The 16212-nt window shown below is 44.1% G+C and overlaps 1 protein-coding gene across 2 annotated transcripts in view; it reads right to left on the reverse strand.

The window, feature by feature from the left end:
• The window catches only part of ADAMTS12 (ADAM metallopeptidase with thrombospondin type 1 motif 12), a 639247-nt gene that overhangs the window by 179775 nt on the left and 443260 nt on the right, over positions 1 to 16212 (reverse strand). For both annotated transcript variants that reach the window (XR_012321927.1, XM_073681470.1), the window contains exons 7-9: positions 10882 to 11031; positions 5111 to 5254; positions 3973 to 4117 (exon numbers count right to left, since the gene is read on the reverse strand). Coding sequence is in view for 1 of the 2 variants with exons in the window: in XM_073681470.1 (XP_073537571.1) it covers positions 3973 to 4117; positions 5111 to 5254; positions 10882 to 11031 (439 nt within the window). In the remaining variant the exon portion in view is untranslated. The remainder of the gene's footprint in view (positions 1 to 3972; positions 4118 to 5110; positions 5255 to 10881; positions 11032 to 16212) is intronic.

A 16212-nucleotide genomic window follows, 5' to 3' on the forward strand; every position in this document is an offset into this window, starting at 1 on the left:
ACCTGGTCTTCTCCATTAGAACTCTGCTGTTCCAGCTCAGCCACGCCTGGTCTCCTCTGTTACAACTCCGCTGTTCCAGCTCAGCCTCACCTGGTCTTCTCCATTAGTAACCCACTGTTCAAGCTCCACCACACCAGGTCTCCTCTGTTACAACTCTGCTGTTCCAGCTCAGCCTCACTTGGTCTCCTCTGTTAGAACTCCACTGTTCCAGCTCAGCCACACCAGGTCTCCTCTGTTACAACTCCAACTCCACTGTTGCAGCTCAGCCACACCTGGTCTCCTTCATTAGAACTCTGCTGTTCCAGCTCCGCTATATCTGGTCTCCTCTGTTAGAACTCTGCTGTTAGATGCTGCAGCCAATGCTTTACAGTCAGAAAAAGGTCTGAGTTTTGTAAAATAAATTAAAATTTCAAAAATAGTAAAATTATTCTCAATTAAAAATTTCATAATTACTTCTCATTGATTTCCATTACTTTATTGTTCTATCTCAACTTCATATGGACTCTGTTATTATGAATCCACTGTTCCAGCTCTGCTTCATCTGATCTGGTAGGTGGCTCTGCTGTTCCAGACTGTTACATCCAGCCCTCATTTCAACAACCTCACTATCACAGATCTCCACTCTCTGTTCCAGCTCAGCCACACTTGGTCTCCTCCATTAGAACTCCACTATTCCAGCTCAGCCGCGCTTGGTCTTTTCCGTTAGAACTCCGCTGTTCCAGCTCAGCCACACCTGGTTTCCTCCGTTAGAACTCCGCTGTTCCAGCTCAGCCATACTTGTTCTCCTCCATTAGAACTCCACTGTTCCAGCTCAGCCACACCAGGTCTCCTCTGTTGCAACTCCAACTCCACTGTTGCAGCTCAGCCACACCTGGTCTCCTTCGTTAGAACTCTGCTGTTCCAGCTCAGCTATATCTGGTCTCCTCTGTTAGAACTCAGCTGTTCCAGATCAGCTATACATGATCTCCTCCATTAGAACTCTGCTGTTACAGCTCAGCCACACCTGGTCTCCTCTGTTAGAACTCTGCTGTTCCAGCTCAGCCACACAAGTTCTCCTTTGTTAGAACTCTGCTGTTCCAGCTCAGCTATATCTGGTCTCCTCTGTTAGACATCCGCTGTTCCAGCTCAGCTATACCTGGTCTCCTCCATTAGAACTCTGCTGTTACAGCTCAGCCACACCTGGTGTCCTCTGTTAGAACTCTGCTATTCCAGCTCAGCCACACCTGCTCTCCTATGTTAGAACTCTGCTGTTCCAGCTAAGCCTCATTTGGTCTTCTCTGTTAAAACTCTGCTGTTCCAGCTCAGCCACATCTGGTCTCCTCTATTACAACTCCGCTGTTCCAGCTCAGCCTCACCTGGACTTCTATGTTACAACTCTGCTGTTCCAGCTCAGCCTCACTTGGTCTCCTCTATTAGAGCTCCACTGTTCCAGCTCAGCCACACCTGGTATCCTCTGTTATAGTTCCAACTCCACTGTTGCAGCTCAGTCACAACTGGTCTCCCTCATTACAACTCTACTGTTCCAGCTCAGCTATATCTGGTCTCCTCTGTTAGAACTCCGCTATCCCAGCTGAACATCATCTGGTCTTCTCTATTAGAACTCCACTGTTACAGCTCAGCCACACCTGATCTCCTCTGGTACAACCGCGCTGATCCAGCTCAACCTCACCTAGTCTCCTTTGTTAGAACTTCACTGTTTCAGCTCAGCCACACTTGGTCTCCTTCGTTAGAACTCTGCTGTTCCAGCTCAGCTATACCTGGTCTCCTCTATTAGAACTCCACTGTTCCAGGTCAGCCACACCATGTCTCCTCTGTTACAATTCCAACTCCACTGTTGCAGCTCAGCCACACCTGGTCTCCCTTGTTACAACTCTGCTGTTCAAGCTCAGCCACACCTGCTCTCCTCTGTTAGAACTCCGCTGTTCCAGCTCAACCTCATCTGTTCTTCTCCATTAGAACTCCACTGTTCCAGCTCAGTCACGCCAGGTCTCCTCTGTTACAACTCCGTTATTCCAGCTCAGCCTCACCTGGTCTCCTTTGTTAGAACTCCACTGTTGCAGCTCAGCCACACTTGGTCTCCTTCGTTAGAACTCTGCTGTTCCAGCTCAGCTATACCTGGTCTCCTCTGTTAGAACTCTGCTGTTACAGCTCAGTCCCACTTGCTGTTAGAACTCCGCTGTTCCATCTCAGCCTTATTTGGTCTTCTCCATTAGAACTCCACTGTTCCAGCTCAGCCACGCCAGGTATCCTATGTTACAACTCTGCTGTTCCAGCTCAGCCTCACCTGGTCTCCTTTGTTAGAACTCCACTGTTCCAGCTCAGCGACACCTGGTCTCCTTCATTAGAACTCAGCTGTTCCAGCTCAGCCACACTTGGTCTTTTCTATTACAACTTTGCTGTTCCAGCTCAGCCTCATCTGATCTCCTCCGGTACAATTCCGCTGTTCCAGCTCAGCTACATACAGTCTTTTCTACTCCAGTTAGGCTTCTTAGCTCTGCTACATCAGCATGGCTACACTACTGCAAATCTCTACATCTCCAGTACTGCTACACTACAGACTCATCTGCCAGCTGCATCAGTGTCGCCTGTCTGTGCAGCTTAACATCTGTTCATCCAGAAAGAGGTTTTGAGGATACAACGATCTGAAAATAACTTTTCATTCTAAGGTTCTCTTGACGGTCTGAAGATTTACTATCTAGTCTGTGTTGAGGTACATGGACATGCATATGGGGACAAAAGTATGTCTTTGGCAATAATTATGGGATGTGACATAAAAGTTGGTACTGACCAGTTTTTGCACTGCAGCTCCCCGCAGTCTGTGCCCAACCAAGGGCACTGATTCTACGGAGAGCCAAAGGGTCATATGGAATTTTACCAAATTTATATGCAAATTGCCTCTTGAGAGAAAAAGAGGACTTGAACTCTATAACGCCACCTATTGGAAGCAGCAATCCTACAAGTCACAATTAGTGTTGAGCGAATTTGTTTGCCATTTCAAATTCGGGTTCGTGTTCGGGGTTCCGGCTTGTTTGCGCCAAAAAATCTGCTCCGCCCACGAACATCCCTGATTTGCCATGATGTCACGCAGATAACATCTGTGTGACATTGTGGCAAATCAGGAATGTTCATGGGCGGAGCTGATTTTTTTGGCGTGAATAAGCCGGAACCCTGAACACGAATTTGAAATGCCGAACAAATTCGCTCAACACTTGTCACAATCAACCCTTTAACGAGTCGTGCAATATGACCTAGGATAAAAGCCATATCAGAATCTCAATTTTCAGACACGGTGTTTCGGGCTGTAGACCCTCATGAGTGCAAAGTATGAGAACTGATTTGGCTAGATGAGAGGCTCTGGACTGAGGTTTAAGGGGTAACGTTTATCCTTGTGGAGAGTGACAAAATTTATACAGTGAAGGGAAGGATTAGCTCTTGGGTAGAGGAAAGTTCACACAGGGATGCAGTCCGCAGGTTCCAAAACAAACTGGTGGTTTATTAAATGTCCATAAACTAGTCAGGAAAACAAAACATAACAGCTTCTTTCTGGCACAAAAGGGTATAACAGAACAAAACTCAAAATAACAAGTCCATACAGCACGGCCTCAGCCGTTTAAATGCAGTTGCCTTTCTCTGCCTCCAGCAGAGTCTGAGCAGCACATGTAAGGTCCGCTCACCTTGCACAACCCACAGCACCACTGAGACAGGCGCAGCTGTCTTAAAATCAAGCCTTCCAAGACCTGGACTGGAGATAAGTGAGCAGCTGTCCCCCCCAGCTCTTTCAGCTGCTCGTAAAACCCGGCCGTTTAATCCGGGCCCATTAACTACCTCTCAGCACTATATGTGCTGGAGCCTGCTTCTCCGGGTCCTACATCACCGAAGCTTGGCACCTTGGGGACACATACCTCCCGTCCACGACCTGTCCAGCTGCAACCCTACAATATCTATCGAATAGAGTAAAGGATACGGACTTACATCCACTAATTCGCAGAAGGTAGCGTTGGGTCCGTACTGCAGCTGGCACTGGTGATTGACGTCGTACAGCACTCCCGGGGCAATCAGTGGGAGCTTAAAATCCTTCTTTGCAGGTAAGTCATCAAGACAGGAACCCCATCCGCGACTGTAGAGCAAGAAGAGAACCAAATCAAAGCCACGTCATAAGACATAGATTACCCAATGAATAATAAAAGCTTAGCAACATTAAGATCTATCCATTATTACTCTTCTAGAAACTGTCAGCAGGTATGCCAACTGTGGTTTATGGATTTCATTCTTTTGTTTCTCTTTTGAATGGTTTTCTGCCCGACAAAACCTGACGCACAAGTGCTCTGCTAATCATTAATGTAGGTACACTGGGGGGGTATGAAGACGTAAAGGACCCATCATTATTTAGAATGGTATATCAAACTATCAAACTCTACAACTCCTGCTTTTTGATGGTTTCCAGGAAGCATTAGTAGATTTTTTTTCAGTCCTAAATGGCAGTACCAACACAATGCTACTCTAGTCCATGTGGCTGCATCTGGTACTGCAGTGAAGCCCCATCTATGTAAATGGGGCTGAGTTGAAGTACCAGATACGGATACATAGATCCGAAAAGCCGTGTGTTGAAAAATTTAAGTGAAAAATCCACTGCAGGTTTGAAAAACTTCTAAAAAGCGAATCAACTATAATTATCAACACTTTATATGAATTTCTTATTATTTCTTTTCTGATACAGAGCTGCAAAACTTCTGCATACTGTAGATCTAAATGAAATCTGCTCTTACCGGCTGCCACCACCAGAGGGAGCATATTGTGTTATTATTGAGTGCACTGTATAAATGTATACCGGCAGCACTTGTGCACCATCTAGTGGTGACTGTTGGCATCCAGAATGTTTTATTTTAATCTATGTCTATGTTGGGGGTTTGGACCTCTGCATGAGAAAAAAAACCTTCAAATTCTTATAAGGAAATAATCACAGAAATCAGCACAAAATTTTAAAACTATTTCAATAAAAATATGGTGGTAAATGAGAGGCATAGATTTTATGTCTGCAGGGGTCTGTAGGGCTGGGCCACGGTCACATATTAATAGTATCAAGGAGTAAACAGAATCCCAGGTGACTCACTCTAAAAACCGGGTAATATATTCTTTGCTGCAGGGCGACCATGTCAGTGGCGAGGTGTCATACTGCAGCTGACGGGACATTATGTATGGTTGTCCTCCTGAAGATTCACAGTCGTTTCCTTGGCCATCGTGCTGGATTCCAAAACTGGATGAAAATGAGAATAGACATTACATTTCTGAACAAATGTCATGAACCTTATTCACACAATCATATTACAATCTCAAAATGCTAATTTTTAAAATAAGAAAAATGGGTCTATAAAGGTCATGTGACATTACAATTGAATTACATTTTTTTATTGAAGATCCTTTAAGTCCAAGTTTCCATGTTGCTCTGAGCTCTATAAATCTATACACCAACTACTGCTGCATATTACTGGGTTGTATTTGCCACCACCACACCCCGTATCATACACCACTTCCTGCTATTGGCTGAAGCTGCTCCTCTCAGACTTCCTGCTTTGCTGCTACTGGCTGAAGCTGCTCCTCGAAGACTTCCTGCTTTGCTGCTACTGGCTGAAGATGCTCCTCGAAGACTTCCTGCTTTGCTGCTACTGGCTAAAGCTGCTCTTCGCAGACTTCCTGCTTTGCTACTATTGGTTGAAGCAGCTCCTTTCAGACTTCTTGCTTTTCTGCTATTGGATGAAGCTGCTCCTCTCAGATGTCCTGCTCTTCTGCTATTGGCTGAAGCTGTTCCTCTCAGACGCCTGCTTTGTTGCTATTGGCAGAAGCTGCTAATTTCAGACTTCCTGCTTTGCAGATATTGGTTGAAGCTGCTCCTCGCAGACTTCCAGCTTTGCTGCTATTGGCTGAAGCTGCTCCTCGCAGACTCCCTGCTTTTCTGCTATTGGCTGAAGCTGCTCCTCTCAGACTTCCAGCTTTGCTGCTATTGGTTGAAGCTGCTCCTCTCAGACTTCCTGCTTTGCTGCTATTGGCTGAAGCTGCTAATTTCAGACTTCCTGCTTTGCAGATATTGGTTGAAGCTGCTCCTCTCAGACTTCCTACTTTGCTGCTATTGGCTGAATCTGCTCCTCTCAGACTTCTTGCTTTGCTGCTATTGGCTGAAGCTGCTCCTCTCAGACGTCCTGCTTTTCTGCTATTGGCTGAAGCTGATCCTCACAGACTTCCTGCTTTGCTGCTATTGGTTGAAGCTGCTCCTCTCAGACTTCCTACTTTGCTGCTATTGGCTGAAGCAGCTCCTCTCAGACTTCCTGCTTTGCTGCTATTGGCTGAAGCTGCTCCTCTCTGACTTCCTGCTTTTCTGCTATTGGCTGAAGCTGCTCCTCACAGACTTCCTGCTTTGCTGCTATTGGCTGAAGCTGCTCTTCGCAGACTCCCTGCTTTTCTGCTATTGGCTGAAGCTGCTCCTCGAAGACTTCCTGCTTTGCTGCTATTGGCTGAAGCTGCTCTTCGCAGACTCCCTGCTTTTCTGCTATTGTCTGAAGCTGTTCCTTGAAGACTTCCTGCTTTGCTGCTACTGGCTGAAGATGCTCCTTGAAGACTTCCTGCTTTGCTGCTACTGGCTAAAGCTGCTCTTCGCAGACATCCTGCTTTGCTGCTATTGGCTGAAGCAGCTCCTTTCAGACTTCTTGCTTTTCTGCTATTGGATGAAGCTGCTCCTCTCAGATGTCCTGCTTTTCTGCTATTGGCTGAAGCTGTTCCTCTCAGACGTCCTGCTTTGCTGCTATTGGCTGAAGCTGCTAATTTCAGACTTCCTGCTTTGCAGATATTGGTTGAAGCTGCTCCTCGCAGACTTCCAGCTTTGCTGCTATTGGCTGAAGCTGCTTCTCGCAGACTCCCTGCTTTTCCGCTATTGGCTGAAGCTGCTCCTCTCAGACTTCCTGCTTTGCTGCTATTGGCTGAAGCTGCTCCTCTCAGACTTCCTGCTTTGCTGCTATTGGCTGAAGCTGCTCCTCTCAGACTTCCTGCTTTGCTGCTACTGGCTGAAGCTGCTTCTCGAAGACTTCCTGCTTTTCTGCTACTGGCTAAAGCTGCTCTTCGCAGACTTCCTGCTTTGCTGCAATTGGCTGAAGCAGCTCCTTTCAGACTTCTTGCTTTTCTGCTATTGGCTGAAGCTGCTCCTCTCAGATGTCCTGCTTTTCTGCAATTGGCTGAAACTGTTCCTTGAAGACGTCCTGCTTTGCTGCTATTGGCTGAAGCTGCTAATTTCAGACTTCCTGCTTTGCAGTTATTGGTTGAAGCTGCTCCTCGCAGACTTCCAGCTTTGCTGCTATTGGCTGAAGCTGCTCCTCGCAGACTCCCTGCTTTTCTGCTATTGGCTAAAGCTGCTCCTCTCAGACTTCCAGCTTTGCTGCTATTGGTTGAAGCTGCTCCTCTCAGACTTCCTGCTTTGCTGCTATTGGCTGAAGCTGCTCCTCTCAGACTTCCTGCTTTGCTGTTATTGGCTGAAGCTGCTCCTCTCAGACTTCCTGCTTTTCTGCTATTGGCTGAAGCTGCTCCTCTCAGACTTCCTGCTTTTCTGCTATTGGCTAAAGCTGCTCCTCCCAGAATTCCTGCTTTTCTGCTATTGGCCGAAGCTTCTCCTCTCAGACTTCCTGCTTTGCTGCTATTGGCTGAAGCTGCTAATCTCAGACTTCCTGCTTTGCAGATATTGGTTGAAGCTGCTCCTCTCAGACTTCCTGCTTAGCTGCTATGGGCTGAATGTGCTCCTCGCAGACTCCCTGCTTTTCTGCTATTGGCTGAAGCCGCTCCTCACAGACTTCCTGCTTTGCTGCTATTGGCTGAAGCTGCTCCTTGCAGACTCCCTGCTTTTCTGCTATTGGCTGAAGCCGCTCCTCACAGACTTCCTGCTTTGCTGCTACTGGCTGAAGCTGCTTCTCGAAGACTTCCTGCTTTGCTGCTATTGGCTGAAGCTGTAACGGGGGGCAGGGTGGCAGTCGGTGGCGAGTGGCACGTCAGTTTCAGTGATTAAACCCTCACCCTGGCCCGCTACAGAAAAAGGGGACTCGGAGCGTCCCTGGGTGTGTGTGTGTTGTGGTGTCTCCATGGAGGATACCTCCATACGCACTTCTGTCTCGCCGTCCCGGATGTTGAGTCTTTTAGCCTTCAGAAGGAGAAAACCAGACCAGCTTGAAAACGTAAAAACTTCTTTACTTGCAGCTACAGTCACATACAAGGAGTAACAAGTGATACAGTCTCTTTGTGATCTCTTCACATACAGCGGCACTCTACCAGTGATGAAAGACACAGACGCCGATTTGGATATGAAGATTAATGCCGAATGCGCCAGCTTTCCGGGTAACTCCATTCTCTGTCCCACTGCCTGACCTGCTTGGATCCACCTTCCTGATGAGGCTGTCCTGTCCTGGCATGTAAGGTGAAGTTCCCACATTGACCTCTTCATGTACTGTACATCTGTTCTGGTTGTCCGACAACTCCCAAACTGTGACACACACACACCCTTCTCCTGTACTTTCTCCTGTGTCCTCCTGACACATCTCCACTGGTTACTGTCCCTCACTCAACTCCAACTCCCTGCAATCAGGAAGTGTCTCCATCCTTCACTGAACCTGCTCCTCCCACACTAAAGCTGCTCACAAGACTATTAACTGTTTCCTAACTTATAACTGCATACTCTGTGTGCTACAGTGCCCACATCTTACTCTCATACCTAACCTCTAACTGTCTCTTAACACAGATCTAGGCACTAATCTCTACATGTGACACAAGAACATTATGCATTTAGCAGAAAACATATTAAAGCAGTACTTTAACCTTGTAACTTTAGTGCTTATGAGATTCTATGCAGAAGGTATAATTCTATTTAACACACAATTTATAACCATTTTTCCTGCTTAAGGAGGGAACCTGCGACCGCATCGGTCATTAGATCATATGAATGCTCATATATAAACATAGAACACAGCATTATGTGCATTAAGAGGGAAGAGGCAAATGACCGTCCCGGTCACCCTCTTACAAAGCTGCTCCTCGCAGACTTCCTGCTTTGCTGCTATTGGCTGAAGCTGCTCCTCTCAGACTTCCTGCTTTGCTGCTATTGGCTGAAGCTGCTCCTCTCAGACTTCCTGCTTTGCTGCTATTGGCTGAAGCTGCTCCTCTCAGACTTCCTGCTTTGCTGCTATTGGCTGAAGCTGCTCCTCGCAGACTTTTTCTGCTCTGCCCACCTCTGCATACACTCTGCTTTGTTACCACAATTCTCCCTGCTTTTTGGATATACTTAAAATGGAGCAGAATTCCCATTATAAAGAGTACATGGTGCAGAGTGCATGCTGACAGAGGAGGACATCTGTAAGCATTAGTTTCAACCAATAACCGCTGGGCAGGAACTAATGTCAGAGTAGGGGTTTGCTTTTGCCAACTTTTGCTGTACAGTTCAGACGCCCCCCTCCCCCCATCTAATTTACTTGGCTATACATCCTGAGTTACACGTTATAAGTTTAGAAAACGTAAGGGAATAACACATCTAAATATCTTTTCAAGCTTTTCACGCTCAAAAGCAAATGAAGGATAAATTCTGCGTGATAGAAATGTTTGGATGGAAATTTCCAGCTGATCTGTGAGATTAGTAACACTTTACTATATTAATACAATTAAAAGTTGATCTAAATATGAAATGATAAGATGTGCGGATTTATTAGATTATCCTATTAATGTCCAGAAATATCTGCTATATTTATAGCTGAATGAAAAAGACCATAACCGTCCATTACACTGATTGATAGAGCAACCAAATCAGATATCCGGACGTTTCATATCATTTATCGCTATCAATTATTTTCCCTCAGATTTCATAAACATTAATTATGGAAGGAAATGATACAAAAATACCAGGAAAATATCTATTTATCTATCTAATTACCATCATAAAGTGGAGGAGCAGTTCAAATATACATAATGGTAGGTACTAAAGCCTTCTGGACATATCCTCAATTTGTCCACTTGATAGAATTAAATAAAAATAAAATTGTGCGAGAAGTGGACTTTTATTAGCCCATGTGGCGATGTTTCGGTCCTATCACAGGACTTTTTTCATGCCAGTGAAAAGGGATTGTGAAAGGTCTTGTGGTGGGAACAAAACGTTGCTACATGGTGTAATAAACGTCCACTTTTTTCAAAATTTTATTTCAGAGTTGCCTCTTTTTATTTCATTCCCTCTATCCTATCCAGCCATTAATCACATCCATCCATTCATTCCACCCATCCATCCACCCATCCCACCCATACATCCCACCCATCCTTCCACCCATCCATCCATCCATCCCACCCATCCATTCATCCCATCCATTCATCCATCCCAATCATCCAACCCACCCATCCATCCAAAACCCAACCATCCATCCATCCACACATTTCATTCATCCATTAATTCATCCCATCCATCTCACCCATCTATCCATCCCACCCATCCATTCATCCCATCCATTCATCCATCCAACTAATTCATCCACCCATCCATCCATTAATTAATCCCATCCATCCCGCCCATCTATCCATCCCATCCATCCATCCATCCCATAAATCCCACTCATCCATCCAAAACCCAACCATCCATCCATCCACACATCCCATTCATCCATTAATTCATCGCATCCATCCCACCCATCTATCCATCTCACCCATCCATTCATTCCATCCATCCATTTATCCAACCCACCCATCCATCCAAAACCCACCAATCCATGCATCCAAATCCCACCCATCCATTCATCCCATCCATCCAACCCACCCATCCATCCAAAACCCACCAATCCATCCACACATCCCATCCACCCACCCACCCATCCATCTTACCTGTGTCCAATCTCATGAGCGATGGTAAACGCCATTGGAAGGCCCGAGTCTTCATTGATGTTGCAGCTTCTGAACGGCTGACACATCCCGGACAGATGGGACAATCCCAGAGTTTCACAGGGACTGTTCCTACCTGCACAGATATCCTTCCTAAAATAAACAAAAATTGTGAATTAAACCTTACATATATAAATGACAGAAAATAGAATAAAATGTATATACGTATGAAGTATCTAAAATTGATATAGAAAAATATTTAAAAAAATAAAATATTGAAAAATATAAATAAATATAGAAGCAAATAGAAAATAGAAAAGACATAATATTCTTTTGTTTCCATCACCGTTCTTATGAATTCTTTTAGGAAATAAAACCGGGCGATTGCCCAGTGGTTTACAAATAGCATTAACTTTTCATATATTCCAGTTAATAGTATCGATCAGCCGCAGATATATTGGAATGGCGTTCATTTATCAGCGCGGTGACGCATCGGAGTGCAGGGAAGCAAAGCTAGGAGACCTGTGTCCTGGAGCTTACTTATCCATATGCAATGGTATCCACTAACTATCACCCTGGGGACGCACTTAATAGATATTCCTCAGCTTATATGAGCATAATTCACAGGATCGCCAAGAACAATGCAACATAATATGTTGTATCCTACATCCTAATGATTGAATGACTAATAAATCGATAAAACATTTCCATTCTGACCTGTAGTAAATAAGAAATAATTTACTGACTTAGTGGGCATGCTTGGTGACATGTGCAGAGGTCACTGTGCAGAGAGGGAGGAGGAGCGAAGCTGTCTATGGTGGATCCTTCTTCATTGTACCCCTGACTTTCATAATATTAACCCCTTCAAGACAAAGGATATAATAGTACGCCCGATTTCTGGTCCCTTATTTTGGGGCGGGTTGAGGCACCATTCCAGGCACATATCGGTTGTGTTACACAGCTGACATTGGCAGGTAACTGCAGCGTCCGGAGCATTCTCCATTTGCTGTAATGCTGCCATTTAAATGCTCATGTCAATCTCTGACAATGGAAGTTAAATGACACAATTGCTGGTGAACACGCATGACAAATCACCATCACGGATTCTAATGAGTTATCATATCAGCTGTGAGTCTGCAGAAGACCCCATCACGGCCATCTTGGTACTCCTATGAAGCTCGGCCACAGGCTGAGCTCCATAGAAATTAAATTTCCTCATATATAGCAATACTGTGGTATTGTGGTAGATAGTATAAGCAATCAAGCAAGTCCCCTAAGGGGACTAAAAAATAAAGTAAAAAAAAAATATATAAAAAAATATATAAAAAATTAGAATTAAAAAGTTCCCCAATAAAAAATAAATAAAAAAAAACTAAACATACAGTCATATGAAAAAGTTTGGGCACCCCTATTAATCTTAAGCTTAATGTTTTATAAAAATTGGTGTTTTTGCAACAGCTATTTCAGTTTGATATATGTAATAACTGTTGGACACAGTAATGTTTCTGCCTTGAAATGAGGTTTATTGTACTAACAGAAAATGTGCAATCTGCATTCAAACAAAATTTGACAGGTGCATAAGTATGGGCACCTCACCAGAAAAGTGACATTAATATTTAGTAGATCCTCCTTTTGCAAAAATAACAGCCTCTAGTCGCTTCCTGTAGCTTTTAATGATTTCCTGGATCCTGGATGAAGGTATTTTTGACCATTCCTCTTTACAAAACAATTCCAGTTCAGTTAAGTTTGATGGTCGCCGAGCATGGACAGCTCTCTTCAAATGATCCCACAGATGTTCAATGATATTCAGGTCTGGGGACTGGGATGGCCATTCCAGAACATTGTAATTGTTCCTCTGCATGAATGCCTGAGTATATTTGGAGCGGTGTTTTGGATCATTGTCTTGCTGAAAGATCCATCCCCTGCATAACTTCAACTTTGTCACTGATTCTTGAACATTATTGTCAAGAATCTGCTGATACTGAGTGGAATCCATGCATCCCTCAACTTTAACAAGATTCCCGGTGCCGGCATTGGCCACACAGCCCCAAAGCATGATGGAACCTCCACCAAATTTTACTGTGGGTAGCAAGTGTTTTTCTTGGAATGCTGTGTTTTTTTGCCGCCATGCATAACTCCTTTTTGCATGACCAAACAACTCAATCTTGGTTTCATCAGTCCACAGGACCTTCTTCCAAAAAGAAATTGGCTTCTCCAAATGTGCTTTTGCATACCTCAGCCGACTCTGTTTGTGGCGTGCTTGCAGAAACGGCTTCTTTCGCATCACTCTCCCATACAGCTTCTCCTTGTGCAAAGTGCGTTGTATAGTTGACCGATGCACAGTGACACCATCTGCAGCAAGTTGATGCTGCAGCTCTCTGGAGGTGGTCTGAGGATTGTCCTTGACTGATCTCACCATTCTTCTTCTCTGCCTTTCTGATGTTTTTCTTGGCCTGCCACTTCTGGCCTTAACAAGAACTGTGCCTGTGTTCTTCCATTTCCTTACTATGTTCCTCACAGTGGAAACTGACAGGTTAAATCTCTGAGACAGCTTTTTGTATCCTTCCCCTGAACAACTATGTTGAATAATCTTTGTTTTCAGATCATTTGACAGTTGTTTTGAGGAGCCCATCATGCCACTCTTCAGAGGAGATTCAAACAGGAGAACAACTTGCAAGTGGCCACTTTAAGTAGCTTTTCTCATGATTGCATACACCTGGCTATGAAGTTCAAAGCTCAATGAGGTTACAAAACCAAAAAAAGTGCTTTAGTAAGTCAGTAAAAAGTAGGTAGGAGTATTTAAAACAAGAAAATTATAAGGGTGCCCATACTTATGCACCTGTCAAATTTTGTTTGAATGCAGATTGCACATTTTCTGTTAGTACAATAAACCTCATTTCAAGGCAGAAACATTACTGTGTCCAACAGTTATTACATATATCAAACTGAAATAGCTGTTGCAAAAACACCAATTTTTATAAAACATTAAGCTTAAGATTAATAGGGGTGCCCAAACTTTTTCATATAACTGTATTTCCTATTGCTGCACTTAAAAAAATTTGATCAATCAAAATTTAAAATTAAATAACCCAATCGATAAATGCTGCCATGAGAAAGAAAAAAAAGCCAGAATTGTGTTTTTTTGGGCTATAAATCCAGCAAAAAATGCAACAAAAATGTGATATGTATCTCAAAATGGTATCAATAGAAATGTTAGCTTGCCACACGGAAGCCAAACCCTCACATAAAAAACGTATGGCTTCTGAATGAAGGGGGGGTGGGGAAGTAAATTTCGCAAAATGGAAAATCGCTGGTCGACAAACAGAATACAGGACGCGTCCGCACGCTGTGAGGGCCACTGCTCAGTGTGACATAGAAAGTGATAAGCAGAAATAAATATGTATATAATAAAGTTATAACCAATGAAAGGAGGAGATTTCCCGTAATTACTTCCAATTCTGGGATAGTTATAGGATAAGTCATAAATGTATTGGATGAATGGGAGCAGAACTCACTGATTTAGCAAATGCAAAAGTATTGTACATATATAAAAGTCCAATTCCCCTAATTAACTCTGCCTGTCGGTCAATACTCTCCTCCCGTGCTGTCCATGTAGATTTATGGCGAGATTAACTAGGAACAGTTCTGGATCACTGAGTGCAAACAGCAAGGAATATAGATGGCGTGAAGTGGGTCATCCTGATTGACTTTTCACATTGAGTCAACCGGGTCACGAACACAGAAAACATAGTACTGTGACATCCGTCACGGTGCCTGTCCCCTCTGTGCCCGCTTCGGTTGGCTGGCAGCCCAGGGCAAGAATGCAGTAGCTCTGTTTTACTCTTGGGACTTGTGATTTCCTCCCAGTTTGGCAGCTTGGGGATTTCTTTTTGGCTAGTTAGTGTTTCTCCCTTTTGTGACCACTGGGTGGGGCTGCACTCTATATAAACTCCTGAGAGTCAGTTGTCGGTGCCAGTTACAGTGAATACTACTCTGGTTATCTTCTGCCTGTTTGCTCCTGTTCTGCTTGTGTTTACCATATTCTGATGATTCTCATGCCTAGCAATTCAGCCTATGAATTTACCTCATGGTACGCGTGAAAAACCTTCTTGACGCTACCTTGCTACACCGGCCAGCAGCTTACTCCAGTGTCCCAAACCAGGGGCACCTGGGTAAGTCCACAACCCTGTACAAGGGTTAAATGATGAAGGCCAGGGCAACCCCTGGGAATCTAGTAAATGAAGAGCCAAGCATTAAGCCTTTCAGCACCCAGTCAGCCCAAGAAGAAGTTTTCCAAGCGAAACGTGCATTGTATTCAGTGGGTCTCTGACTCCCAGCTCTTTTACCTTATGTCACTTTGACTGTATATGTATAAAGATGGGATTTTACTTTAGATATTTACCTTGCACATAGAATGTTAGAGTTGGAAGGGACCTCCAGGGTCATCGTGTCCAACCCCCTGCTCAATGCAGGATTCACTAAACCATCTCAGACAGATGTCTGTCCAGACTCTGAAGACTTCCATTGAAGGAGAACTCACCACCTCTCGTGGTCGCCTGTTCCACTCATTGATCACCCTCACTGTCAAAAAGTTTTTTCTAATATCTATGGGAATTTTTGATTTGTGAGCTCTCTCTCCCTTTCTCTCTAGCAGGAGCTCTGACACTGGTGCCCTGCTTTGGTCTTCTGCTGTGTCTAATGGTCCCCTCACATGTTATGTCCCAGAAGAAGCATGCTCATGCGAAACTCTTCTAAACATCCTTAATTATGGCGCTTCCCACCTATTCATACAGCAGATCCTCAACTTTCTCAATTGGAACAGTGCATTAGTTTCCCATGAAAATCTCCTCTTTTTAGTGCCGCTGCACATTTCCCAGCTGTCATTTTTAGTATTTTCAGCCTTTTCATGGAACCCTGTTTATTATTGAATAATTGTAGCGTAAACTTCCCCAAAGAAAGACATAAAAAGTTAATGTCAATCTTAATCTTCTGAGACAGAAATTCTTAAAAACAATTCGATTCATTACATATTTTAGCTGCATAATATTCCTGATTAATAGCCTGCACTCACCCAACTCAACTTCTTCAAAAAGTTAGAAGAGTCGTCCCTCGAGGACGAGTGTCCTATTGCTTGATTATATCCATCTTGAAACTTTCTGACGAGTACTTATTTTGAAATCAAATCTCTTGAGTGTCTGAATGGTATCGGGAAGCCGAGGGGACGTTCAGATGAGATGACGAGCACAGCCAAATGCTATCTACATTGGTGATATTGTATTAAGCAAATGCGCAATTGCGTCATGTCAGGTGCGGCTGCATAGATGGCACATTCAA

This window comes from Phyllobates terribilis, unplaced genomic scaffold (assembly GCF_046119375.1).
Source record: "Phyllobates terribilis strain yellow unplaced genomic scaffold, ASM4611937v1 Scaffold_1__5_contigs__length_1240528914, whole genome shotgun sequence".
NCBI classification, from domain to species: domain Eukaryota; kingdom Metazoa; phylum Chordata; class Amphibia; order Anura; family Dendrobatidae; genus Phyllobates; species Phyllobates terribilis.